Genomic DNA, 26,860 nt, shown 5'->3' on the forward strand with positions numbered 1-26,860 from the left:
AACCTGTGATCTTCTTATACGACTTAACTTATGATAACAAATGTTGAATTGACAGCAGACATAACGGGATGGAACGTAACGAAACAACAAATGAACTCAGAAAAAAACCGTTTTAGGCGAGGAATCTGACGATTTTATCCACCTTGTTTTGCGGGTTTGATGTAATTTGTACGAATAAACAAGTTATTACGTAAGCTTTTATGCGATTTCTGGTTGTCTGGGATGAAAGCTTCCATTGCCGACCACGCCTATCTTCTACGTTCACGGGGAGGGGACACAATAGCTGTTTTGTGCGAGCTAAGCAATAGGTTGTTGGATTACTCGAAACCTCAACCTCTTAAAATGCACTTTGCATAATGTCGAACAAGGTGTTTAAGCAACTATCAAAGCTAGTCCGTCATCCCATAAGTTGGAAAACCGCAATTATTGAGTTGCATCAATAGCGTATCTGCTACGAGTTTCAACAAATCTGGCCATAGGACCCCCTTGGGAGTATCCGCAAGCACCGAATCGTAGCTTGACGTATATCGCGAAGAGATATCATTTTTTGGTACTTAATACAGTCGACTCTTCACATCTCGATATCGAAGAGACCATCAAGATATGGAGAGATCTAGACGAAGAACATTTGTTTAGTTAATACTAAATTGAAATTTACCCTGTTACCAGGAAAATTAAAAACAAATAGACGTGATTTCGTCTACAGTCTAGTCAATCAATTATAGTGACCTTTGATATTGGGCATATTGACATATGGAGGGATGATCGGGAACGAAAACCACTTCGGGGGTATATCGCGATGTTGAACATCGAGATGTGGAGAGTCGACTGTAAATCTAATTGGTAATAATAATTATTATAAGAAGTCCATGATTTCGTATAGCTTCCAATATGACATCGAAAGCACTTTCAACATTTAAGAACACACCAAAGCAGGACTACTTTTGAGCGAATGTTTTATCGATATCATAAACAACTTTGTGCAAAACAGTCAAGCTATCATAAGTTAATATGATGGATCATAATACGTTGATCATAAGTCAGGTAAGGTACACCGGGGCAAGTCAAAACGGCTGGGGTAAGATGAAATGGCTAGGTATTATAGTGAAATTTTAAAACGATGAGAAATGTGATTACAGGAACATTGAGTTAAAAGGTAATACCAACTTTTAGGGATGACAAATTTGCTAATTTTTTTCGACAGCATACTACAAACTTTGCATTTCATCTTGCTACAGGTGTTTCAACTTGCCCCGGTGTACCTTACATGATCTGAATCCACTTCAGTGAATAATGCGATTCATGTAACCTAACCTTAATTTAAGCAGTCATCTATTAGCTTTCGAAGAAAACGTGATATGTATATTTCAATTTAATTTAAAACCGACTCTCGTAGTGCCGAACCAGTCATAGTTTTTTTGAAAATACTTCAAGGATTGGTATCGTTGTCATGATAAAAAAAACAATATGTATTGTAGCTAACTTATTTGAATCTAAAGCATGAAACAAGCTCACCAGTTGTTAATCCATTCTCGATTGTACATACTACTTTTAACGTTTTCATCAACACACGCTGAGATATAAAATCGCTTCGAAAGTGAACTCGAATGTACGGATCATCTTCCAGTAAAACGTACAAAACCGAGAGAAAAACACCTATTGATACTTGTGGTTCAAAGAACAAAACACTTTTAAAATTCTATCTGCTATGCCCTCCTTGCAATCTGCACTGTAAAAATAGAGTATAGTCGAATCTTCAGTCATTTTTGGGTTGATTTGAAGGTTGCATGAAGGCGTTAAAAATTTACATGCAAAAAAACTAAAATGATACTTCCAGCACCAGTCAAACTATATTGACAAATATATTAAACTCTTGAACATTTACGAATGTAAACCGAGATATGCTAAAATACTATCTGTGCATGATGTTTTGACAATACAAACTAAAAAAACGATTATAAAGTAGTAAAACGTTAATGCAGTAGATAGAAAAAATATATACTTGGTTTATTATGTCAGGTATTACGAAGTTGCTCTAAAAACCTACAAATCGCTAGAATGGGTTATTGCTACGCGTCGGTTCCCAAGAAATGTGAATTCGGAATATCTTTGAAACCAAAAGTTCGATGATCAAAATTGACATATGAGCATGAGCATGAGCATGATTGACCGCCCGCAGTTGCTACTCCGTTATTGCAAGAACAGCCGTACTTACACAGGGAACCAACAGATGCTGCTCAGGATCAGTAGCAACTTCAATGTGTAAGTACAGGTGCTCTCATTATTATAACAAACAATACCGGCGCGGCTGCGTCCGAATGCAGGTCAATTTGGGAATGGGAGGGAAATGTTGACGTGTTACCTGCTTTATGGAAGCCGAGGAGTCCTCTGCACTTCCACAAGAAAACACTGGGAGTTTGGATATTGGAAAGGATTCGTTTTGGTAAACGATAAAGATATATTTTTAAATGAATACGTGAACATATACACGAATGATCGATAGCGGTTACTATGCGAACCGGACACGATCCGGATTTCGTCGCTCACCCACAAAGGAGCAAGCAGCAGATTCAACGGATCAAACACTACGGACACTTTGTTTTCGTTTTTTTCTTCCGCAAAACACGAACCGAACACAATTGATCCGGATTCCACCGCTCGCCCTCAAAGGAACATGCAACAGATTCAACGGAACAAACACTACTCTCGATGATCAAAATTGACATATGTTCTAAAAAGAGAAAATTTTTTGAGGGCTTGTGAAAAAATAGTGATGAATATCAAAAATATAAAATAGTTATTGTGTTTTAAATTTTTTGTCAAAAAATCACTGCCTGTAAAGAAATTAATCCAGGGCTGGTCAACGTACAGCCCGCGGGCCATATCCGGCCTGTAGCTTAAATTGTTTTGCGAGCCGTGAAGATTGGGGCCTTTCTTAGCCGAGTGGTTAGAGTCCACGGCTACAAAGCAAAGCCATGCTGAAGGTGTCTGGATTCGATTCCCGGTCGACCCAGGATCTTTTCGTAATGGAAATTTCCTTGACTTCCTTGGGCCTAGAGTATCATCGTACCTGCCACACGATATACAAATGCGAAAATGGTAACAATTGGCAAAGAAAGCACTAAGTTAATTACTGTAAAAGTTCTCATAAAAACACTAAGCTGAGAAGCAGGCTTTGTCCCAGTGAGGATGTAATGCGAAGAAAAAGAAGAGAAGAGTTTGATGATTCATCTCATATCTGGCTTGTTGAATGCTCTAATTACTTTATTTAAGAACATATCAGTGTTGATTATTTAGACATAAATTTATTTTCAAGTCAATATTTTAGTTTGTTGCTTCTTTACATTGTTGGTTTAAATCAGTGTTTCCCAAACTTTTTTGACTTTCGCCCCCTTGAGACCAATATTTTTTAGAATCGCCCCCCTGATATGAAATTTCAACATTTGTATTAAGCGTTATACTTACGTTGTACGCTAGTATTGATCAATATTTCATCATAAGTATACCAAAAATTATTCAAATTTAAAAGCGTATAGCAGTCAATCAGCATAATGCTTCTATAAAAATTCCCCAAGAAGAATGTCTTCTACTTGTATATCAGTAAAAGAGTCATATGTATCATATGCATATCCTGCTTTATGTGCGATCAACAAAAAATGTTTAGCTCACTTTCTGTTTTTTTTGTCCTTTTTCAATGATTCCTTAGTTAATAATTTTAAGGAAAATTGGGTAATACATTTTCGTCTGTTCTGAAAACAGTCCAATCTATTTACAAAATATAAGAAAAAAACCAAACTTTTTTCAACTCATCTTTTACTTAAATGTAACGTTTAATTTAGATGTTTTTAAAGCTTTGATCCATGCAATTTTATGTCACTCAGGCCTATTATCAAGTAGGATGATTTACGTATATAGGATTCAGTGATTTTATCTTTGGAACTCGATTTTCGTCTACCAAAGTCACATATTTTTAATAAAATGGTTTGTACTATAAATACTGATTAGTATGCGGGTCCACAAAATATCAAAATGACAAGTTTATCAAATGTGTGAGAAATCTGCCTCATTCTAAAGATCCCCTAACAAAAAGTCACCAAACTTTACTTTGGCCTTATAAATAAATTTCAAACATCGCCAAAAGTTTCTGCTTTCAAAATGCATTAAATATTTTTTTTAGCAAAAATCATTCAGATCTCTATGACAATCGTCAAATTTGTCAATCATAATTTAAAAACGAGCGCGTTTAGAGTAAAGAATCGATGAAATAGTTAGGTGTAAAATAAATTCTTCGTCAGATGTATATTAGGGCGATTCAAAATTTAAAAATGTTTGAAAATCCAATCTCCCATATGTTTCTTACCATTCTTACCATCAAAATAGTGTTCTGTGAAATTTTCAGCTTTTTCGGTGGCGATTTAAAGGTGGCCCAAAGGCAAAGTAGGTTTGTATGGAAATTACTATGGAGAAATTTTGAGAAATGTTTCAAACTGTAATGTAAGTAGAAACGTATCATCCCATATTGAAAACTCATTCTTCAAGTCCTAATGAAGGATGTTGCTGAAGAAACAAATCTCTTTTGAGCAAATTTTGTTTGGGATTTTTGTACATGTTTGCAGGGCTATAATCCCATATTTAGCAAACTGATAACAAACAAACTCATGAATATCTTTTCTGCTATTTGTCGGATTGAATTAATCTCTTCAGCAAATTTCTTTATTATGGCTTGAAGAATGAGTTTTTACTATGGGATAATAAGTTTGTACTTACATTACATTACTAGCGGGTTTGGAACATATCTCAGAATTTCTCCATAGTAATTTACATACAAACCTACATTGTCTTTGGGCCCCCTTTAAATCACCACCTAGAAAGCTGAAAATTTCACAGAACACTATTTTTGTGGTAAGGATAGTATGAAACATATGGGAGATTGGATTCTCAAACATTTTTAAATTTTTAACCGCCCTAATGTATATGCTATCATTAAAATATGAGTGTCTCTTACAAACTTTGATTCTATATTTGTTTTTCAATTGCTCTCGCTTTCGCCCCCTTTTTTAGCATTTTCGCCCCCCAAATTTAGTTTTACAAATTTTCACCCCCCCCTGGACCTAAAAATCGCCCCCCAGGAGGGCGAATTTGCCCACTTTGGGAAGCACTGGTTTAAATTATACTGAATTCATTTGTTATTGAATGATTCAGAACTGTATGGTAGAAAAACTTAATTTTCTATCAAGGCTGTACAAAAGTTGTTGCCTAATGGCTAAATAGTTCAAACCCTATTCACTAAATCATAAGCTGGTTTCCCATAGAAATCCATTTCCATGAGTTTTTGACAATTATGGATTATATTTAAATAGAGTCCTTGTAAGGGTTCACACAAACATTAGGCAGAGTTCTGACAAAATCTTACGAATATTTTTCACAAAACCTTGTTAAAATTTTTCCAGAATTCCTGCGTGTTGTACTCAAAAAAAAAGGAGTGGCGTTCTCGCACAGTCTTTATAGGATTCCACAGAAACCTAGCAAGGAATCCGAGACAGTATTCTCACACAGTCGTAAGCACACATACTGAGAGGGATTCCCATAAAATCCTGAACAGCATTCTACAGATTCCAGAACAGAAATGAATGGAGACAACACTCACAGAATCCTTTACATTCTTTCTTGTCAAATCCGGGGCATCGTTCTCGAATTACCCCTAAGTAACATTTTCCAGTATCACTAGTTGGGATGCTGACAGAATTCTGATGAATTTTAGCAAGATAAATCCTAGAAATATTTCGTTCTAATATTTATCTTGATAAAAACTTGAACACGATTCTCAAAACTAGACAGAGACAGGACTTGATTTTGGGCACCAACCAACAACGTCGTACAATATCGTTCCTTATCAATCGCTTTTGTTTCTTCTCATAATTGTATTGGGTTTATCGCTTGTCATTATCCTTTCATTTGGGATTTATCAACATTTCCTGTCATACAAAACGTCTCAGAAAAATGTTACAAAACTAATACGAACATTTCCTGTCATACATTTTACTAACAATCCAACATATAATTTTTTTTCTATCACTTTCAATGAACACAAACACTTATGAAAAAGTTACAAAATTCAAATTCAAACCTTTTTCAACAGCATGCTGTGTTTTTGAACTTTGCGAATTTTGTGGATTACACAACCTTGAACCGGTGGTCATCGAAATGCAAGTGATAAATGCTATAGGTAGATGAAGAATGTACGGAAAATCGTTTCATCTTAAGTTACCATCACAAATCTACATCGTTGAAACTGATTACCATGAAACATAGTAGATTTGTAGATAAAATGCGTTACAACTTTATTATAGTTTAACAGTTTGAGTTAGTTTGCTGCTCCGATCTAATACAGTAATGGTGGTACTTATTGCCATTTATTTAATTGTTCTACTAACCAGCAGGAACTTAGCCACATCCAACAACGATGAGAAGGTTATTGGAGGATATATCGACAGCATCGAGAACGTTCCCTATACTGTCTCACTAAATGATAAGCATGTTGGCCATTTCTGTAGCGGTACTCTAGTGTCCAATATCTGGATTGTGACGGCAGCTCACTGTGTTTGGGGTAAGAGCCCTTGCGACGTTTATATTCGGGCAGGATCCAGCGTCAAAAACAAAGGTGGTACGATTCGGAAATTGGATAAAATAATCACAAATCCACTTTTCAAAAGAATCAAAGATGTACCTTTCGATTACGACATTGCCTTGTTGCGGATGAGTAGGCCCCTTTCGGACCATAGTGACTCGATTGGATGGATACCTGTAGTTAGCTTCTACGAAACTGAGCACATAAGAAGGAATAGATGTCTCGTTTCAGGATGGGGAACAGCCGAAAAAACAAACCAGCGTCTAAAAAGTGCAATGGTTGGGATACTGAAACGATCTATTTGTACGGATAAAATGGCACCAGAATATGTTACACAGAATATGGTGTGCGCAGGAGGTCAGGAAAAGGACGCATGTCATGATGATTCAGGCGGCCCAATGGTATGCAACGGATTGCTCGTAGGAGTGGTGTCTTGGGGATATGGTTGTGCTACCCTTCACAAACCTGGAGTCTACGCATACATCCCTGCAATGTGGGATTTCATAGCTTCGCATGTTGAAATGAACACTAGTTATAAATATAATAACGATCGATTGTTGGACCTTTCCAAAACAAAGGGTGAATTGATAAATCTTTAGTGCGAGGCTGTATTTTTTTACTGATTGATACAAATTATTGAAAGATTAAAATCCAGAAGCAGCTCAAAGGCTAAATGGGTTCAGGAATTAAGATCATAGGACAAGACAGGATTTAAATGATTTACTTGATGAGAAATTCTCCCTTCTTTGAAAAAGATTTTCTACAGTTTGTCCAGAATATTCGTATTTTAAATAAGTCAAAGTGATCTCATCCTTTGGCACGAGTTTTTGAGTTAGCTGTAAATTTAATATTATGGTAATTGATTGATAATTTAATATGTTATTTTTTATAATTTTGATTTCCTTGGTTTTCTAAACTAGTTAATTAAACATTTATTAAAATTCGCTCGCTATCACATTGCATAGAAAATGATGAAATTTTGATCTCTTTCGTTATTGATAAATAATAATTTATTTTGCTTCCTCTGGACCAGAATCAGCTTTAGAGGCTTTTACAAATTTTAAATAATTTCCAGAGAGGAATAGAGCCAGAGTGATCAGTAAAGATTCGGTATATTCTTGCTATGTGTTGTATGATCCTGATGCATAGGGTTGTTGAAGGATTTTTTTTTCGCGAGGTGACATTCACACAGTAAAACCAGTGTTGGAAAGATCAAGATTGTTTATTGGAATTGATGAAACAAAATTTTCACGTACTTTCGCACGTTTTTGTCTTATCTTTTGGTTTTAGGTTAAATCGTTTCAGCTTTGTTCTAACAACTAAAACTATAATTGATCGAGTAGTAAAGCAACCTGATTACTTAATGAATTGTTCTACTGAATCATTATAATCTCGAACGAAAATCAACGAAATAATTTTGACCTTATTCAGGCATAAGACTCATTTTGTCCTAAGTTAGAATCAGATGTGGTTTCTACAGGTGCAGGATTTTCTGTCGATGAAATGTTGGTGGGATTGAATGAAAATGATGGATAAATTTCCAATTGTCTTAAAGATCCATTAGCATTTGTTTTATCACTTTGATCCAGGAGAGCATAAGAAGCGATGAACTCCCACAATGCAGGGACGTAGGTGTAAACTCCAGGTTTACCCAAGGTCGCACATCCTTCCCCCCAAGACACCACACCCATCAGTAATCCAAAGCAAACCAATGGCCCTCCTGAATCTCCTTGGCATGCGTCGTCTTCATGTCCTCCGGCACACATCATATTCTTTGTAATGATTTTTCGATAAAGTATCTGTTGACATGTGTAGCCGGACACTTCTTTAACCGTTGCACTCTTCAATAGCTGATACTGGCCATCAGTTTCCTTTGTAGTTCCCCAGCCAGAGACGATACATGTGTCGGAGGCCTTGTAAAATCTCGCTACACGTATACAATCAATAAAATCGCTATCGTTCGGGAAAGGTCTATTTAATTGCAACAACGCAATGTCGTAGTCTAACGGGACGTCAACTATTTTTTTGTACAGTGGATGTACGATAATCTTTTTCACTTTTCGAATTTTACCGCCTTTGTTCTTGTAGCTGGATCCTGCACGGACATAAATTTCGGCAGGCTTTTTATCCCACACGCAGTGACCTGCCGTCACAATCCAATCGAAAGTCACTAGGCTGCCGCCACAGAAGTGACCAAAATGTATTTTATTCAAAGAAACTGTGTAGGGAACGTTCTCGATCCTATCAATATATCCGCCAACGATTCTCTCACTGGTTTTGGATGTGGTCAATTTCCAACAATTCAGTAGAACGATTAAGTGAGCGGCAGCAAGTAGCGACATTGCTGTATTGGTTCTGAGTGGCGAGAACTATATTAAAAACCTGTAAGCGGTGGAACTCTAATCGAGTATTTTATCAAGGCATCTACCAATTTCCACAGAAATCTATGGTAAAATTATAGATTTGAGCTGGTTAGGGGGAAATGCATTGACCACCGACAAACAGACGTTCCACTAGGAACATTTTCGAGCAAATACATTATCGCCTAATTCTCAACCCTTTCAGAACGGATGGGCCTTAAGGGGACACGGGAGACCGTGTTATTTTCCCTATCTTTCGTCTCACTCTAACAATAATCATCAAAACTTTGTGGAAGCAAATCTCGAGTTTTAGTGAACCGATGAAGCTGAAAATTTATCGGGTTGTGCACTACATATATAGAATCATAGTGATACATTTTCGCATCGATATATGGAGTGGTTCTTGAGATTTGCTTCTTGAAATGGATAAGTTGATTATGATGACGTCCCGTGCGGCCTTAAGGATCAATCATAAAGTCAAGGAACAAAGATATGTACCTTAAAACGGGGTAACTTTGATAGTTGTTTCGAAGATAACTTGAATATTCATGCATGCTGTTTTGAATTCTTTGATTCAAATACCTTCCTTAGCCGCGGCTACAAAACACAGCCATTCTGAAGGTGTATGGGTTCTATTCCCGGTCGGTCCAGGATCTCTTCGTAATGGAAATTTCCTAGACTTCCCTGGGCATAGAGTATAATCGTACCTGCACACGATATACGAATGCGAAAATGGCGACTTTGGCAAAGAGAGCTCACAGTTAATAACTGCTGAGAAGCAGTATCCCAGTGAGAACGTAATTCCAATAAGAAGCCTCGAATGTTCTCGATTCCAATGAAAATAGCTCTGACATGAAGTATCATACTAATATTTTTTACATTTGCATTATTTTTCATTCTGATTTACAGATACTTTCTTTTTTCGTTTAGTATGTGGAGGGTCCTGCACTATCAAAATTATCCGCAGTATCAATCAATCAATCAATCTCGTTTTACGGTACATACTTTCTTCGGCAAGGATGCCCCTTCCTGTTATCTTTGCAGAAAAATATAAACGACCTCATTTTGCTATCTTTCAAAAGTTCAGATATCAAACACATTTTTAAAATTATTGGTCTAAGAACAAGCACATGAAACTGGTTTCCTGTTATACATTTTTACTATGTCCAATTACGACAAACGTCTAATAATGTTCTACGTATGAGCCTATCTGCGTCATAATTGATTCACTCGTAAGTTTATGAGATGTTCTAGATTCGTAAAATTAATCGAGAGTTTAGAGCAGATGGTTTACTAAATCTATCAAGGCCCTCACTGTTTCTTTATTAATTTCCATGAGTCTATGTGCACTACCAATCCTATTGTTATATACTTATAACTCCAGGGTCTCCAAATTATCTGGAAGCTCTAATCGTCAGATTTACTAGACCTATCAGAGATCAGACACAACGATATTAAGTTAATAAGAACCTAAAAGTTTATATATCACTTTAATGATAATTTTTTTTATTGATTAATTCCTTTTCTTAATCAGTTGGATCTTCCCAGACTTCAGAGCAAACAATGTGAGTCAAATTTCAGCGTATAATTATTTTGTTAATTGTTATATGATCTAGGATCATCAAATCATATGAGAATTCAGGTCTGCTATATCATCCAGGGGTTGGTTGATTTCCTCAGCCACGCCAAGATAGATGTTGAATTAGGGTCTTCAAGTCTGTATGGATTTCTAGACATATCGGCTTATAGATAAAAGTCCGAAAGGCAAAGCGTCGAACAGACTAATGGCCAATAGACAAAAGATCGAAAACTCTTTACTTCGTGGGAAATTATTCATTCTTTAGAAAATTAATTTCAAACTTAAGTCCCTTCGTCTATTATTTTTTGTTTTTCGATCATTTGCCTTTTCGACCATTTGTTTTTCGACTTTCTGTCCCTTTGACCTTTCGTCTTTCAACCTGTTGCCATAAATTCGACTAGTCGTCTCTCTAAACTTTTTTGCATTAAAATTCAAAATTCAAATTCAAACATTTTAGCCCATAAAACTACGAAAATTGTCATATTATGTTCAATGGAGAATGACATATTTAAAATAAAACCAAACAAAAATTTAATTCATTATTTTTATTATTTCATCTGTTTAGACTCTGTGTTTGCTTTGGAGATGATGTTCATCTGTTACTTTCTCCTTACTAGAGAGGAATTGGCAGCATACCTTCAAATTTATCTACTAAATTCAGGGTTGCTGAATCTATTGCCGTTTTGCAAAATATCACAGCACGTCTATTATTTTTTAGATATTTACTGTCAAAAATGTGAAATTTGACTATTTAAGCCATCTTGCATGCTAAATTTTTCACAGAATTCAAACTCCATGTGTATAACAATTATTATCAACAAATTTCATAATACCTTTGATGCTTGAAAGTTATTTTTTTGAATTTTGAAAAGTATTGTATTTTTCCATATAACAGAAACGAATAATTTATTCTTACTTCGTATTTATTTTTCCAAAAAGAGAATTTTTGAATTTTGTATACAAAATTATTACTTAAAGTTGTGACATTTTTCAAAAAAACACACGAAAAAACATAGCTAATTTCCTCAGCATTGGATCGACCATAATTTTAAAACAAGGTGTCATTAGAATCGTAATCTTAATTCTTTAAAGAGTACTCCCCAAACCCAAACGCAAACTTTTGCACGATACGCCATACTGAGGGGTGAACCCAAACTTTTGCACGATGACTTGAATGACTGTTTCATTGATTTTGAATGATTTTCAGATTTTTCCGCAAAAAAAAAATCGTGAGTGCCCTTAAACCCAAGATCGGTCGCATGCGTGTACTGAGTACACGCACCCTGAAAAAAGTTCGCTATTCATACACAGCTCGAGCGAGGTGGTGTCGGCAATGGTTGAATGCGCGACCGCTCTTGAGTTAAAGAATATAAGATTACGGTTCTAATGACACCTTGTTTTAAAATTTTGGTCAATCCAATGCTTAGGAAATTAGCTATGTTTTTTCAGTGTGGTTTTTGAAAAATGTCACAGCTTCAAGTAAAAATTTAGTATACAAAATTCAAAAAATGTTTTTGGAAAAATAAATACGAAGTAAGAATAACTCTTTGCCTTTCGAATGCGGCTAAGAGAGTTTCAATTGGACGGTGCACCGACATTATCCATGGTCCAGAAACTTATCTCCCCGGAACCACCTTACGGTATTTCTTCAGGGAACCTTATTCACCTCTATAAAGCATCATTTTTCATGTTATGACATGGTAATGTTACAATGCATTATACAAGGCATGTATACAATACCAAAACTTCCTGGTTGGTCTTGTAAAATGGAGGGTTTGAACACCAAAAAAAGAAACTACAATATCTTGATTGTTTCTTTATTTAAAAGCATAAAAAATAATGAAGATATTGTAGGTTCTTAGAACAACATATGATGCTCTCATATTTCAATGGGGTCTCTTGGAAATTCTTTGCGGGTAATGTAGATATTTCAAGATGTGTTGGATAACCTAGAATATCCCAAAAATTGCTTATTGTGTGAAACGATGAAAGCGATGATCGTGGCAGATTAACGGCAAACAATATTTTCCAAATCAACTGTAAAAAAAGTGATCGATGTTGAGAGAGTAAAAAGCTACGTCTGTTTGTTTATGATTTTACGTATTCGCTCTTGAACTAATTCATTTCAATAGTGAAACTGCCTGACTGTAAACTAGACGCTATTCGATTAAAATTCTATTCCGAGATTACAACATCTCATCAGGTTACAATGTGGACGTTGTAGCAGTTCCGCAATAATGTTCGCAGCCTTCACGTGTCTAGTCGTCTTTTTGAACTTCCCCCATTGGGTCTTTTCACGGCGAATCGTAGGAGGTTACGTAGACCACATTGAAAGCGTTCCCTACACAGTGTCTATATATTTAGTTGATGGGAAACATTTTTGCGGTGGTAGTCTTATTTCCAGTGAATGGGTCTTAACGGCAGCCCATTGCGTTTATCATAGAAAACCTTCTGAGCTGAAGATTCGTATTGGGTCCAACTACCGGAACAAGGATGGAATGATTCGAGAAGTACAACAGATCATCATGCACGAACAGTACAATCCCATGTTTTCGCTGAACTATGACGTGGCTGTTCTAAGGCTGGACCAACGAGTTTCGAATAAACAACAATCTGTCGACTGGATACGATTGGCTGATTCTGGTTCATCCTATTATGTTGGAATGAAATGTCTAGTTTCCGGTTGGGGTCAAACCATGAATCCGAAAGAGACGCATACTCGAATCAAGAGTGCCATGTTGGAAGTGGTGGCTTTGAGTGTGTGCAGAGAAATGCTTCGTCCGAATGCAGTTACGGAAAATATGATGTGCGCTGGTGGTTTAAGAGACGATTCCTGCCAAGGAGATTCGGGAGGGCCTCTCATATGTGACGGACGGCTTGAAGGAATTGTGTCCTGGGGTAAAGGGTGTGGTGTTGTTGGCAACCCCGGGGTGTACACATACGTTCCCAGTGTAAGAAGGTGGATTTATGATAAAACTGGTGTGTGATTTACGACTAGAACGAGTTGTTATATAAAAATATACGCATTATACGATGAACGAAATTGAGGAGTTTGCTCAAATTACTCTGCGTAGAGTAATTCTTATTAGCCAAAAGAATTAGTATTAGACGTTTTATCACCCAATTCTTATTAATTCTTTAGGAACAGTACCATTAACCCACGTAATTCTTGTTTCCCTGCAATTCTCTCCTCTGAGCTCATATACACCATGCTTAGTTTTGCGCTTCATCCATGTTAGTCCCCTGGTTCACCGGAAGTGACCCTACAACCCAGCCTTGGACATATGCTATAATTGACAATATTAAATGTTGATGTCTTGCATTGGGTTTCTGAGATGATTTCATGACGTTCAAGTGGCCACGTTGTTGTGTTGGGTCAAACTTACAAATGATTCTTCACCTCGGCTCCTACCCGGAAAGTATACTTCCGGAATCAGATTCAGGCTTTTGCCCCATGCAAGAAAATAAACCAAATGCATTAATCCGTAACTTAAAGTTCAAAAATGACTATAACCTATCGTTAAAACTTGGTTTCGTGGCTAAAGATTAAAAAAATGAGACTTGGAAACACTTATTTCCGATTGAAGAACATGCCCAGACCTGAACTACCGATTGGAAAGCCCCACTCACGGGGAGTCTTATACTCATCCCATCGATCATAGTGAAAGCCGAATTTCTTTGAACTTCATTTTTGGTGTCTGAGCACCAGTCGATTGAAAATAAAAGGTCTGTTTCGGGGCTATTCTATGGTAGTTTTAGAGAGCTAAGAATTCAAAAATCTGAGGTCCTCAGAAACGGTTTTAATTATAACTACAGAGGGGTCCATCAATTTGACCAATTGTTTTTTACTTATTCGGCAGTAACTTTCGAATTAACATGAAGATGGGGTTGGTGGTCTAATGGCTACCGCTTTTGCTCCATAAGCAGAAGGTCATGGGTTCAATCCCAGGCCCCCGTCCCTTTCCTCGTACTTTGTGGTTCTCTCACTTGCTATCTTCCATTCTTAATCTTCTTCTTTCTGGCGTTACGTCCCAACTGGGACAAAGCCTGCTTCTCAGATTAGTGTTCTTATAGTGTATATCGTGTGGCAGGTACGAAGATACTCTTTGTCCTGGGAATCGAGAAAATTTCCTTTACGAAAAGATCCTCGACCAGTGGGATTCGAACCCACGACCCTCGGCATGGTCATTCTGAATAGCTGCGCGTTTACCGCTACGGCGCTTTACCGCTACGCCATTCTTAATCTATCACACTCAAATTATTCGTTCATAGCAAACGCTAAAACCAGAGACGGACGTGAAGCCGTTTCCCTAACGCTTCCATTCTTCCACGCGCATGCCTTTCCTTACGCCTGATACATAGGCAGTCTGCTAACCACAAAAGCAAACCTCTCTGCCATGCCTTTCCCCCAATCCATACACCTCCGCATGAACTGATGCAGTCGGACTCCACGGTCTATGAGCCTATGCGTGCTTTAAAACGTTTGACTTTTACTGTGCGCCCTGTTTTAAAATTGCCCATGAGAGAGAGCGAGACAGCACCAACACACGGCGCACAGTAAAAGCCAATAGAACAAAAGAACAGTAAAAGTCAAACGTTTTATAGCATGCATAGGCTCATAGTGGGCCAGTATAAGTGCAGCAACATTTCCTTCCCCTTCCCCACATTCTGACGTGGCAAGCGCCATTATAGCCTAAAAATAGAAGATCACCAGCACTTATACACTGAGGGTGTCTTTTAGTCCCAAGCAGTCATTCGGTTGGTTCCTTGTGTAAGTTGCAGCTGATCTAGCTCAAGAACCTTTAGAATGAGCATGATTTTTGAACATTTTGAAACACCAAGTTTAAATACTGGACTGGTCGAGAATCACTCTAAGCGTTGTAATAATGAATTGTATTTGTCGATTGGTCTCTCATCATCTTTCATAATTTACTAATCATTGACTCACTTTTGATGCGCTAATAGAATCATTCTCTATAGAGTACCTGCTCGGTGTGAGGGTAAAAGAGTAGAAGAGAGAAGTAGATGTAAATATAGATTAGTCAAAAATAGATCGTATCGGTAAAGAAGATACAGATGAACTGATTCCGGCACAGTAGTGGCCACGAGCACAGAGCGCCTTTAACAATAAAAAAATGCAATTTTTCATGGCATGCTTTTTAAATCTCTCTTGTGCAATGATTATTTCGGAAGACTGTATTTTGGATCCATTCTCAACTCATTCTAATCTCACATTCGTGTCTACGTGGACGTTCAATCGAATGCTTTCGGCTCCCTTCTGATATATCGTCGACTTTCAATAGAATCAATCTCGAAAAAATTTTCTTTCAATCTCTGACTCCTTGTAGAGGACCGCTTCATATGGAAGGCGTCTATTAAGGTGAAGATGAATCGAAGCCAAACTTCAAACTTTCAAGAGCACAAATCTGGAGTACCGTCAAACGGGGCTTCTTTTGACATTATTTCCACATTCTTCCACTTTGAGGATTTGTAGCTCTAAGAATTATGGATGGATTTCGATAATTCTTGCATATATCTTAGTTGTATGTACTTACTTATATGTACGTAACAAATGTGCAAAATATGAAGCAAATCCATCAAGAAATAAAAAAATTGCTTGAATAGCGAAAAATATGTGTCCTTCAAGACAAAAATGGGGCTACTTTGGACACATTTAGAAAGCAATACGATTTGATAATAAAATGATTATTTTCGCATAAATTTTGAACTGATTTAATAGATTAACGTCTATTTTGACGTTGTTGAACGTTTTTCGTTGATAAACATAATTAAGAAAATTGTAAAGCGGGAAAAGATACACATACCTATATAACACTTTTCAGTAACATATGGTTTTGTAGTGTTTAATTTCTAGTATGAAATTTCAGTTTTACTCTATTTTAAATAAAACTGTCAGCTACGACTGCTTGATTGTTTAAGTTGACACAATCGAATAATGCAATTACCAAGTACTGGGACGATTAATAAGGTCTGATTAATAATGATTAACATCTGTTATAATTCTTAATGTTATTTATATTAATGATATGTAGAAGGACCTCATTAACTCCTGTAGCTAAAAGCAATTTCTATTTAAAGTGTTATGCATGAAGTACAAGAATAATGTTTCGCAAGATCGTAGGCAATTTAAATTTTATATTTGTAATTATTTTGGTTCTTAATAGTTTTGATATGGCTTAATGGTAGTCTATTTATAGCAGATGAAGAATGAAATTGTATTGTACTACGGATTCATGTAAAAATGACCGAGAATTATTTTTTCAAGGAATATGGTTTGAGTTTACTACCAATACGTAATAAAATATATATATTTGATGACTATTAACTTTCCTGAATCCTTGGTTAATTTTTTTGTTGTTGTAAAATAAAGAAACCAACGCTTTAACATAAAATAAAAGTCGTAAAATTAAGACCTTTGATCAATTATTTTTGTAACACAACAATTTTTAGCGTAAAATTATCACAAATTTTTATGAAACATGACGATTCGATAGTTTTATGATGCTCCCAATAACTTTCCACGATATGTGAAAAATTCGAACAATGTTTACATAGCAAATGTTTTGTGCCTTGTGAATATGTGTTCGGAATTTTTAAATATATTTTCCTGTTTACCCTGTTATTGTTGATGTTGTTCCGAAAAATGTTCATGTCTGGTTGTAGAGCATGTTTTGGTCAATAAAAGTGCTGAAGACACAAAATAGCTCAGATTAATATTTATGCTGCAAATAAATCAAAAACACGAATGTCCAAAGTAGCCCCCGGAATCAAAAGTAGCCCTGTTTGACGGTACCAAACATCCGTTCAAACTGAAAACTTAATTGATTGGTCACTAGCTGGTGATGACCAATCGATTAGGTTTTCAGCTTCAACGGGTTTCGTTTCTCCAGATTTGTGCTCTTGAAAGTTTGGAGTTTGGCTTCGATTCATCTTCACCTTAAATACGTCACGCAAAATGTGACTATTTTCGACCATCCTTCCCCCATATGTTACACTGTGTGTGTGAAACCTTCACAAATTTTGTATAGCTCGTCTTGCTTTGCTAAACCGCTCCCCTCCCCCCTAAGAATGTGTAGGAAATTGTCTTCATTGACAGTGTTGACTAATAGAAGTCCTCAAAATATTCTTAACATTTTGAAAGATTTAATATTTTGTTTGATTGGTTGAGTTGCTACCGTATATACTACCCGGTTTATGGACAAAAGGTCGAAAGACAAAATGTCGAAAAGATAAAAATCGAAAGACAAAAAGTCGAAAGGTCAAAAGGTCGAAAATGATTTGCTTGGTAGAAAATTTTCCATTCTTTGGAAAAAGATGTTTGACCTTCTTTTTAGTTCTTCGAACTTTTGTCCTTTCGACCTTCTGCCCTTTTGACCTTTTGTCTTTCGACCTTTCGCCATAGATTCATACTACCCACGGGCTTGAATGTGAATGTGGTTTATCTATTTATAATTAAACCCCAGAAACTAATAATAAAAATTGTCCTAATTTAGAATTATCTAATAAAATATTAAACCGAATTTATCATAAGGAGTTAAGGAACCCCATAATCCGTCAGCCACCTTCGAGCACTGGTAAGATCAGCATACACGCCTATCCCGCCCTCACGGCCGCATCCTTTGCCCCAGGAAATGATTGCAGTGAGCTTTCCGCCACAAATCAACGGTCCACCTGCGTCTCCAGCACATCCATCTTCTCCGTTTCCGCTGGCACAAAGCATCGAATACGTGACCGTCCAGGGGTACAGCCTTTGGGCACAATTATCGCGATCCATCGTACGGACCATCGCACTTCTCAGGCCACTAAACGACTGTGGATTCAATGGATCTGTGCTGCCATACCCCGATATAATGCACTGTGTTCCTAGCGGAAGGAAATCTGTAGCTTCTTTTATGCGAATCGGAAACACACTATGTGACTCTCTCAAGACGGTAGATAACGTCAGCAATGCTAGATTGTTTTCTTTATTGGTGGCATTAAAGGCAGAATGAGTGATTACGTTTTCCGGATACAACGTATAACCATCACGATCTGTGAATTTCGAGCCCACTCTAATGATGAGATCCATTGGCCTTTGACGGTAAACGCAATATGCCGCTGTGAGGATCACACGTGGTGATACAATTACCCCACCGCAAATGAGACCGACGTTTTGAACCGATATCGACACCATCCATGGTGTTGTTTCTATTTCCTCGGGATATCCTCCTACTATTCCAGCGCTAGGGGGGATAATTCCCAGCAAAAGATGAAAGATTACCACTAGTAGTAGAAATGGAACTTTCCTCAACATGCTGCTTAGTACTGATGATAACTGTGGAAGTAACTGGCTTATAAGTTTAAACAAGCGTTATGGAAATGCTTGAGGTATATCGAACCAATTTTACCGTACATTTGATATTGTATGATTGATACGTTGCTTGATACGATTATATGGGCTATTGATAAACCACGTGTATGCGGACAGCATCTCAAACCCTTTCCCCTATACTTTTTAATCATAAATGAATCAAAACCGCTCAAGATGCTTGATGAAATTAGCAAGGAAACCATGAACAGAAAATCAAATTTGTGCCTAAACCGTTTTATCTTAACTGCTAAATCATTTATACATATTCACTCTATTTAAAAGCGATAGGTACACCGTACAATTAGGTTGAAATGCAATAGGATCATAGCCAGCTAATTTGTTATATTTGAATCCAAGAATACAGTGCAACCTTTTGTATAAAGCATCATAGAGATTCTGCAGAATTTTAGTTTGGATATGGGAAATAGTGAAATTGCCCTGCAAAAAAAGCATCACACTAAATGATGGACTGGTATGTTAATCGCAGTGGCATGGTCAAGGATTATTTTGAAAATAGATGAAAACAGTTTCCCAGAATGGATATATAATATTATTTTACGAAACCTTTAAAATTACTAGAACTTTTTCTTAGCTTTAAAACTGAATTGTTATTAGGACATTAGATCTTATACCGAATTATTTTTGTTGCTGGATTCTTGTAATCCCGTAGGTTTTGTAGAAAAACTGCTTTATCAATGTTCTTTTTGGACGGCGCCTTGTTGCAATATAAACAGGTTGCAATGAACAAGTAGTCAAAGTGTTAAATTAAAAAAAAAGAACTAAAAAATAACAATAAATTTGATTTTTATCGATACCTTGGCATGAAATGATCTATATTTTGAAGTCATTTACAATGGATCAATGCACGTGTTCACTATTTGACGTTTGAGCGGTGTCGTGTTATTTATGTAACCATGGCAACTAGTGAATTCGGCACCGCTCAAAAGTCAAATTAGTGAACTCGTGCATTGGTCCATAGATCAATGCACGAGCTCACTATTTGACGTTTGAGCGGTGCCGTGAAATTTATGTGACCATGGAAACCGATAAATTTGGCACCGCTCAAACGTCAAATCAGTGAACTCGTGCATTGGTCCATATTGGGATTTGGAACTTCAGGTCGGGAACGGGACGAATCAAACACCGGGTAATGAACAGGAAGGTTTATTGAAAATGTCTTGATGGTTTGAGTTACTTGGTAGGAATGAAAAAGTAACAAAGCCCATAAGTAATTGGCTGCTACGATCAGGTCACCTCAGCTACCTATATGGCGAGTATTGCTTTGTTAACAAAAACCTAAGTCCTTACTATCATCTTTCAAACTACAAATACATTCAAATCATGATCATTCAGTGTTATCTGGATAATGAATGCAATTAATTATATTTTCAATCTTTATTTAAGTGCCTTTTCATGCCAGAAAGAACGAAATACATTGACAATCAGTTCGATTTCACAGCAATGGGTATTTAAAGATGCATCATCATTGAAAGATATAAAGATTTAAGCTTCCCTTCAATTTCTTCGAATTATTAAGCATTTTCCTTTATCTTCTTCTTTTTGATGTTCTCCATTCGAACAAAGCCGGCTCGTCAAATTACTGTTCTATAAACAATTTCTTACATGTTATATGAGAGTTTTATTTGCCATTTTCCTTCAGCGAATCGAACCCAGACACCTTCAGAATGACTGTGTTTTATAGTCACGGAAGTTACAACAAGGCTAAGTAAGACCCACATCACACAGCAGTAAAGAAAAAATTAATTAAAACCTCATTGGTTTGTCCTCCCAATGATGAAGAAGAGCTGCGATGATATTTCATTGAGCTTCACGAATGGAAGCATATTAATCACCCGCACAACATAACATAAAAAAAAAACATAACGCAGCTCATTTAATCGAGATCAAAAAAGAAATGAATGTGAATGAATATTAATTACGTGCGGGCGTTGCCAGAAAAATCATGTTCAGAGAGCACAAAATGTGTATGAAAAAAACAAAGTCGTTTGTATCATTTCATTGAGAAAAAAAACCACCTCCCAAAAATTGATTCAACCTTTTGAGATCTCAGATATTCAATGGTTGCAGCGAATTATCTTGGACAAATTAGGGCTTTATTCTAGTGTTATTGGATGTTTGTTATTCACTTTGTGAGCTGGCCGTTTTAGGTTAGTGGTGTCAGGCTTTTAGGCACTAGAGAGTGTCTGAGTCTGATTTTTTTTTGTCAGGGACGTTTTCCGATTGTGCTATTGGGCGTTCTCCAGAAATCTAGGGGGTTGGTGTCAGGCCCTGCAAGCCAACCGTAAAAACACATCAGCACAGGAACGTCAACGAAAGAATACGGACTGGAACAATTGGCAAAGACCACAGCGACGAAAATGGACTAGCGATTGGAAACTCGGTCCGTGGAACTGCAAATCTCTCAACTTCATTGGAAGTACTCGCATATTCTCCGATATACTGAAGACCCGTGGTCTCGGTATCGTAGCGCTGCAGGAGGTTTGCTGGACAGGAGCATTGGTGCGAACGTTTAAAGGTAATCATACCATCTACCAGAGCTGCGGCAACACACGCGAGCTGGGAACAGCTTTCATAGTGATGGGTGATATGCAAAACCGCGTGATCGGGTGGTGGCCGATCAATGAACGAATGTGCAAGTTAAGAATCAAAGGCCGATTCTTTAACTTCAGCATTATCAACGTGCATAGCCCACACTCCGGAAGCACTGATGATGACAAGGACGCATTTTACGCGCAGCTCGAACGCGAGTACGACCGCTGCCCAAGCCACAACGTCAAGATTATCATAGGAGATTTGAACGCTCAGGTTGGCCGCAGCTTCAGACGGAGGAGTTCAGACCGACGATTGGAAAAATCAGCGCCCACCGGCTGACGAATGAGAACGGCCTACGACTGATAGATTTTGCCGCCTCCAAGAATATGGCCATTCGTAGCACCTATTTCCAGCACAGCTTCCCGTATCGGTACACTTGGAGATCACCACAGCAGACAGAATCGCAAATCGACCTCGTTTTGATCGATGGACGGCACTTCTCCGACATAACCGACGTCAGAACCTATCGTGGCGCTAACATTGACTCCGACCACTACCTGGTGATGGTGAAACTGCGCCCAAAACTATCTGTCATCAACGATGTACGGCACCGACGCCCGCATCGGTACAATCTAGCGTGACTGAAACAACCGGATATCGCCAATGTATGCGCAGCATCTTGAGGCAACGTTGCCGGATGAGGGTGAGCTCGATAGGGCCCCTCTTGAGGACTGCTGGAGGACAGTCAAAGCAGCCATTAACGTCGCTGCCAAAAGCATTGTCGGATATGTGGAACGGAGCTCAAGAAACGATTGGTTCGACGAAGAGTGCCAGGAGGTTTTAGAGGAGAAGAATGCAGCGCGGGCTGCAATGCTGCAACATGGTACGTGACAACACGTGGAACGATACAGACTGAATCGGAAACTGCAAACCTACCTATTCCGGGACAAAAAGCGCCGCCAGATGGGAGCATCTTGATGGATGGACGCGAGGTGACCGAAAGGTGGAAGCAACACTCCGATGCACACCTGAATGGCGCAGAGAACACAGGCACAGAAGGATTGCGAAGGCGATGGTTTCGTCAGCACAGCGGACAGTGGAAACCAACCAGCTCCCACGATGGGGGAAGTTAAGGATGCCATTCAACAGTGAAAATTATCGTGCAATCACCATCCTAAACGCCGCCTACAAAGTGCTATCCCAGATTCTCTTCCGTCGTCTATCACCTATAGTAAACGAGTTTGTGGGAAGTTATCAAGCAGGTTTCATCGACGGCCGCTTGACAACGGACCAGATTTTTTCAGCGCGACATATCCTCCAGAAATGCCGTGAGTACCAGGTCTCTACGCACCATTTGTTCATCGATTTCAAGGCGGCATACGATAGTATCGACCACGTAGAGCTATGGAAAATCATGGAGGAGAACAGATTTCCCGGGAAGTTCACAAGATTGATCAGAGCAACGATGGACGGTGTGTAAAACTGCGTGAAGATCTCGGGCGAACATTCCAGTTCTTTTGGATTCCGCTGGGGACTACGACAAGGTGATGGACTTTCGTGTCTGTTGTTCAATATTGCGCTAGAAGGTGTTATGCGGAGTGCCAGGCTCAACAGTCGGGGTACGGTTTTCACGAGATCCAGTCAATTTGTTTGTTTTGCGGATGATATGGACATTGTCGGCTGAACATTTGAAAAGATGGCAGACCTGGACACCCGCCTGAAACGCGAGGCAGCAAAAGTTGGACTGGTGGTGAATGCGACCAATACAAAGTACATACTAGCTGGTGAGGGCGAGCGCGACAGGGCTCGCCTAGATAGCAGTGTTACGATAGACGGGGATACTTTCGAGGTGGTCTACCTTGGATCCTTGCTGACGGCTGACAATAACGTTAGCCGTGAAATACGGAGGCGTATCATCAGTGGAAGTCGGGCCTACTATGGCTTCCACAAGAAGCTGCGGTCAAGAAAGATTCACGCCCGCACCAAATGTATCATGTACAAAACGCTCATAAGGCCGGTAGTCCTCTACGGGCATGAAACGTGGACGATGCTCGAGGAGGACCTGCAAGCACTTGCCCAGTGAACATTTTGGTTGGTATAACTTTTGCTGTACATCATTCTATACGAATCAATTCAATCGTATAGAATGCACGAAAAGGCTATATACCTACCAAAGTGGAGGCTATATGCGTACTTGGCACGACTTTTACGGACTTTCTGCGATCAGATATACGATGCCACAAAATTTGGAAGAAAATAAAAAAAAGTTTCCAGCGAATCTCGAACACGGGACCTCTGGATCCGAAATTGTGCACCTTACCACTGTACCACCAAGGGTTACGTGTCTGAAGAGCGATTATTTGCCAATATTAATACATGTTTCATGTACAGCGACACATACTTTGTTGTTCTTTGAGGCCCATCGTCAGCAGATAGACAAAGTTTGGGTGGCAATTTTTGCTAAGTTATTGCGATCTCATACGATGCTTACTGGATTGATATATGATCTGTCGAATTATATAACATAACGTGATTCTATGTTGCACTATTAACGACATGTTTTGTTGTCAACACAGATTGTCGTTTATGAATCGTATTGGGGATTTATATACAACTTGTATTGACATTGATAACGCTTAATAGGGCATCTTGTGCAATTCTGATTTTGGACGCATGAATATGTGATTTTAGATGCACATTCTTATACGATACGTGGTTCACTGGGTGGAGTCTTCGAACGTCGGGTGCTTAGGACGATCTTTGGCGATGTGCAGGAAAACGGTGTGTGGTGGCGAAGGATGAACCACGAGCTCGCCCAACTCTACGGCGAACCCAGTACCCAGAAGGTAGCCAAAGCTGGAATGATACGATGGGCAGAGCATGTTGCAGGAATGCCGGACCTCAACCCTGCAAAGATGGTGTTCGCTTCGGATCCGGTTGGTACAAGAAGGCGTGGAGCGTAGCGAGCTAGGTGAGCGGATCAATCGAATTGGCGAGCGTGGCGCAGAACCGATGATGGAGAGATACGGCCACGAACCGAGTATTGTGGCGTGAAATTGTTGATTCAGTGTTATCTGTTTAGATGTTAACTAAATAAATGACATGAATGTTTTACTTCTTGCATTTAGGCTCCAGTGTACATCTTTATATCTTTTGAAGGAGGTTGATTCCAAAGGCCGAGGTAAACCAGAGATATGTAGTTCTGAATTTCAAGGGAATCCTTCATGTGTAAATGTTAAATTCAAACAACATTGATTAAAAAATATTTATTCTACAACAAATCATCTACAAATAGCGACTACATTTCAATGCACCCGGTCTTGTTTTACTCGTCATAGTATTATATATCCAATCTCTAAAGCTTCCTACGTTGGTGTACATTCCCGGTTTCTTGGGCTTTGCACATGAAACACCCCACGACACTATCCCCACCTGGTATTGGTTTATGACAAACGGGCCCCCCGAATCACCGACGCAGGCATCTCTTCCACCCTGAGCGTATCCTGCACAGATTTGAATTTGTTCGGACAAAACATGTTTTTTGTACATTACTTTACACTGGGAAAATTCCATCACTGGCAACAGAGCATAGTTCAGACTAGTCGGGTAATTTTCGGGGTTCTCTTTGTTAACATCCGGATTTTCCAAACCCCAACCGGACACGAGCGCCATCTTGCTCGCCATTGGAAAATGTCCCTGGGGTGCCATTCGAACGCAACTGATATCTTCATTCAGGGTGAAAGGGGCGTCCACATTGACCAATGAAATGTCGTTAAGCAGGGTTTTCGGTGAATATTGTTCGTGAATTTTCTGCCAACGAACGCGGCGAATCTCCCCACCAATATGACGGCGGTCGGATCCGGCACGTACTTTGACCTCTTTCGTAATCGCTTCGTGGCCATAGAAACAGTGTGCAGCCGTTAGAACCCACGTTGGAGCAATAATCGAACCACCGCAAACTATGTAAGTACGGAACAGTATCGCCACCTGGTACGGAACTTTGGAAATTTGTATATTGGATCCATTGACGATTCTCTTCAAGCGATGTCGCGTTCCGTTACTGAACTGTTGTTTGTCAAATAATGCCGAGATGGATGTTGCCAATGAAACGATGAGGAGTAATTTAATGGTAAATCGGCTCATTGTACTTTAGCTCTACGAAACTTGAATGCTGAGTGATCAATGCGGAGTAGAAATCAATAGTTATGCACATTCACGTGGGCAGTGATAATTGATTTGAAATGCTCTTGGCGGTTATGTACACTGCTAGTTAGGGTAAGGATTAGTAAAATTGGTTACCTGAGGAGAGGTTCTCCATAAAATTACAAACGGATATTAACTGAATCGATCCTTTTCCGCCTAGATTTTTTATATACGCTAATAAGTGTAGTTCGGACCTTTTTCTACCCTAAATTTATGACTTATATTCGAATCAATAGTTTAAAAAATCACACTTGGTGCTTCTTCTTCTTCTTTTTCTTGAAATTACGTCCTTACTGGGATAAAGCCTGCTTCTCAGCTTAGTGTTTAATAAGCACTTCCACAGTTATTCAATGAGCGCTTTTTTGCCAAAGTTGCCATTTTCGCATTTTTATATTGTGTGGCAGGTACTATAATTCTTCTATGTCCAGGGGAGTCAAGGAAATTTCCATTACGAAAAGATCCTGTACCGATCGGGTATCGAACCCAGACACCTTCAGCATGACTTTGCTTTTTAGCCGCAGACTCTAACCACTCGGCTAAGGAAGACCCCAGTCATAAGATTAGAATTGTAGTTAACTGAAAACTTACAAGGACAGTGTTGCTAGCTATCAAACAAAGTCTTTTTTGTACTCCATACACATTTAATTAGTGGATGTTATCCACTTCATCGTAATTGAACATCCAAGTGTTGTGGCATTTCAATTTATTAGGATTTATTTGAATAAAATAAAAAAGTGTTGTCATCTAACTACAGATATATGTATGTATCATTGATGGCAACTCCAGAAAATAGTTAAGCATCTCCACATCTTTGTGGAACATCATGACCGTATACTTTTAAAACCTTGTAAATATATTAATTATTTATTGAAACGTAAAACGATTCCAAACTTAAGTGTAATATGAAGGTAAAATTTGTCGATTGAGCCTCAGATAAATAAAATGGTTAAAAAAGCATTATTGCTGTTTACGTTTGACGTGCAAATCCAGTCTAACTGAGCTCCAAATGCGGTAACACAAAGTAACCAAAGGATACTTAGCAACCATGATGCATATCACCGCCAACCTAGCAAAGAAAATCAAATTTTGACTTCGCCTTCCTTGTTGAAAATCTTACCGCATTTGGTGTTCCCGCATTTGATATTTGCATTTCAAACGCACACAGC

The 26,860-nt window shown here is 38.4% G+C and overlaps 5 protein-coding genes across 5 annotated transcripts; 2 read left to right on the plus strand and 3 right to left on the minus strand.

The window, feature by feature from the left end:
* Window positions 1–101: 101 nt before the first annotated feature.
* Window positions 102–25,676, minus strand: LOC5567965 (trypsin; the record flags this gene model as incomplete). Its single annotated transcript, XM_001657737.2, has 2 exons — window positions 24,861–25,676; window positions 102–125 (listed from the first exon to the last, which is right to left on the minus strand). Coding segments are annotated over exons 1-2 (798 nt in total), but the record flags the coding sequence as incomplete, so codon positions are not given.
* LOC5567969 (anionic trypsin) lies at window positions 6,356–7,333 on the plus strand. The gene is made up of 2 exons (XM_021847382.1): window positions 6,356–6,607; window positions 6,860–7,333. The coding sequence occupies exons 1-2, from the start codon at window positions 6,394–6,396 to the stop codon at window positions 7,225–7,227; spliced, it is 582 nt and encodes a 193-aa protein (XP_021703074.1). The 5' UTR covers window positions 6,356–6,393; the 3' UTR covers window positions 7,228–7,333.
* Window positions 7,832–9,009, minus strand: LOC5567968 (trypsin 3A1-like). Its single transcript, XM_001657740.2, has one exon. It carries the CDS (start codon window positions 8,968–8,970, stop codon window positions 8,056–8,058), a length of 915 nt encoding a protein of 304 aa, XP_001657790.1. The 5' UTR covers window positions 8,971–9,009; the 3' UTR covers window positions 7,832–8,055.
* LOC5567967 (trypsin 3A1-like) lies at window positions 12,747–13,610 on the plus strand. Its single transcript, XM_001657739.2, has one exon. It carries the CDS (start codon window positions 12,805–12,807, stop codon window positions 13,552–13,554), a length of 750 nt encoding a protein of 249 aa, XP_001657789.1. The 5' UTR covers window positions 12,747–12,804; the 3' UTR covers window positions 13,555–13,610.
* LOC5567966 (trypsin-7) lies at window positions 17,992–18,920 on the minus strand. Its single transcript, XM_001657738.2, has one exon. The coding sequence runs from the start codon at window positions 18,879–18,881 to the stop codon at window positions 18,123–18,125; it is 759 nt and encodes a 252-aa protein (XP_001657788.1). The 5' UTR covers window positions 18,882–18,920; the 3' UTR covers window positions 17,992–18,122.
* Window positions 25,677–26,860: the final 1,184 nt, after the last annotated feature.

This window comes from Aedes aegypti, chromosome 2 (genome assembly GCF_002204515.2).
Source record: "Aedes aegypti strain LVP_AGWG chromosome 2, AaegL5.0 Primary Assembly, whole genome shotgun sequence".
In the NCBI taxonomy this organism is placed as follows: Eukaryota; Metazoa; Arthropoda; class Insecta; order Diptera; family Culicidae; genus Aedes; species Aedes aegypti.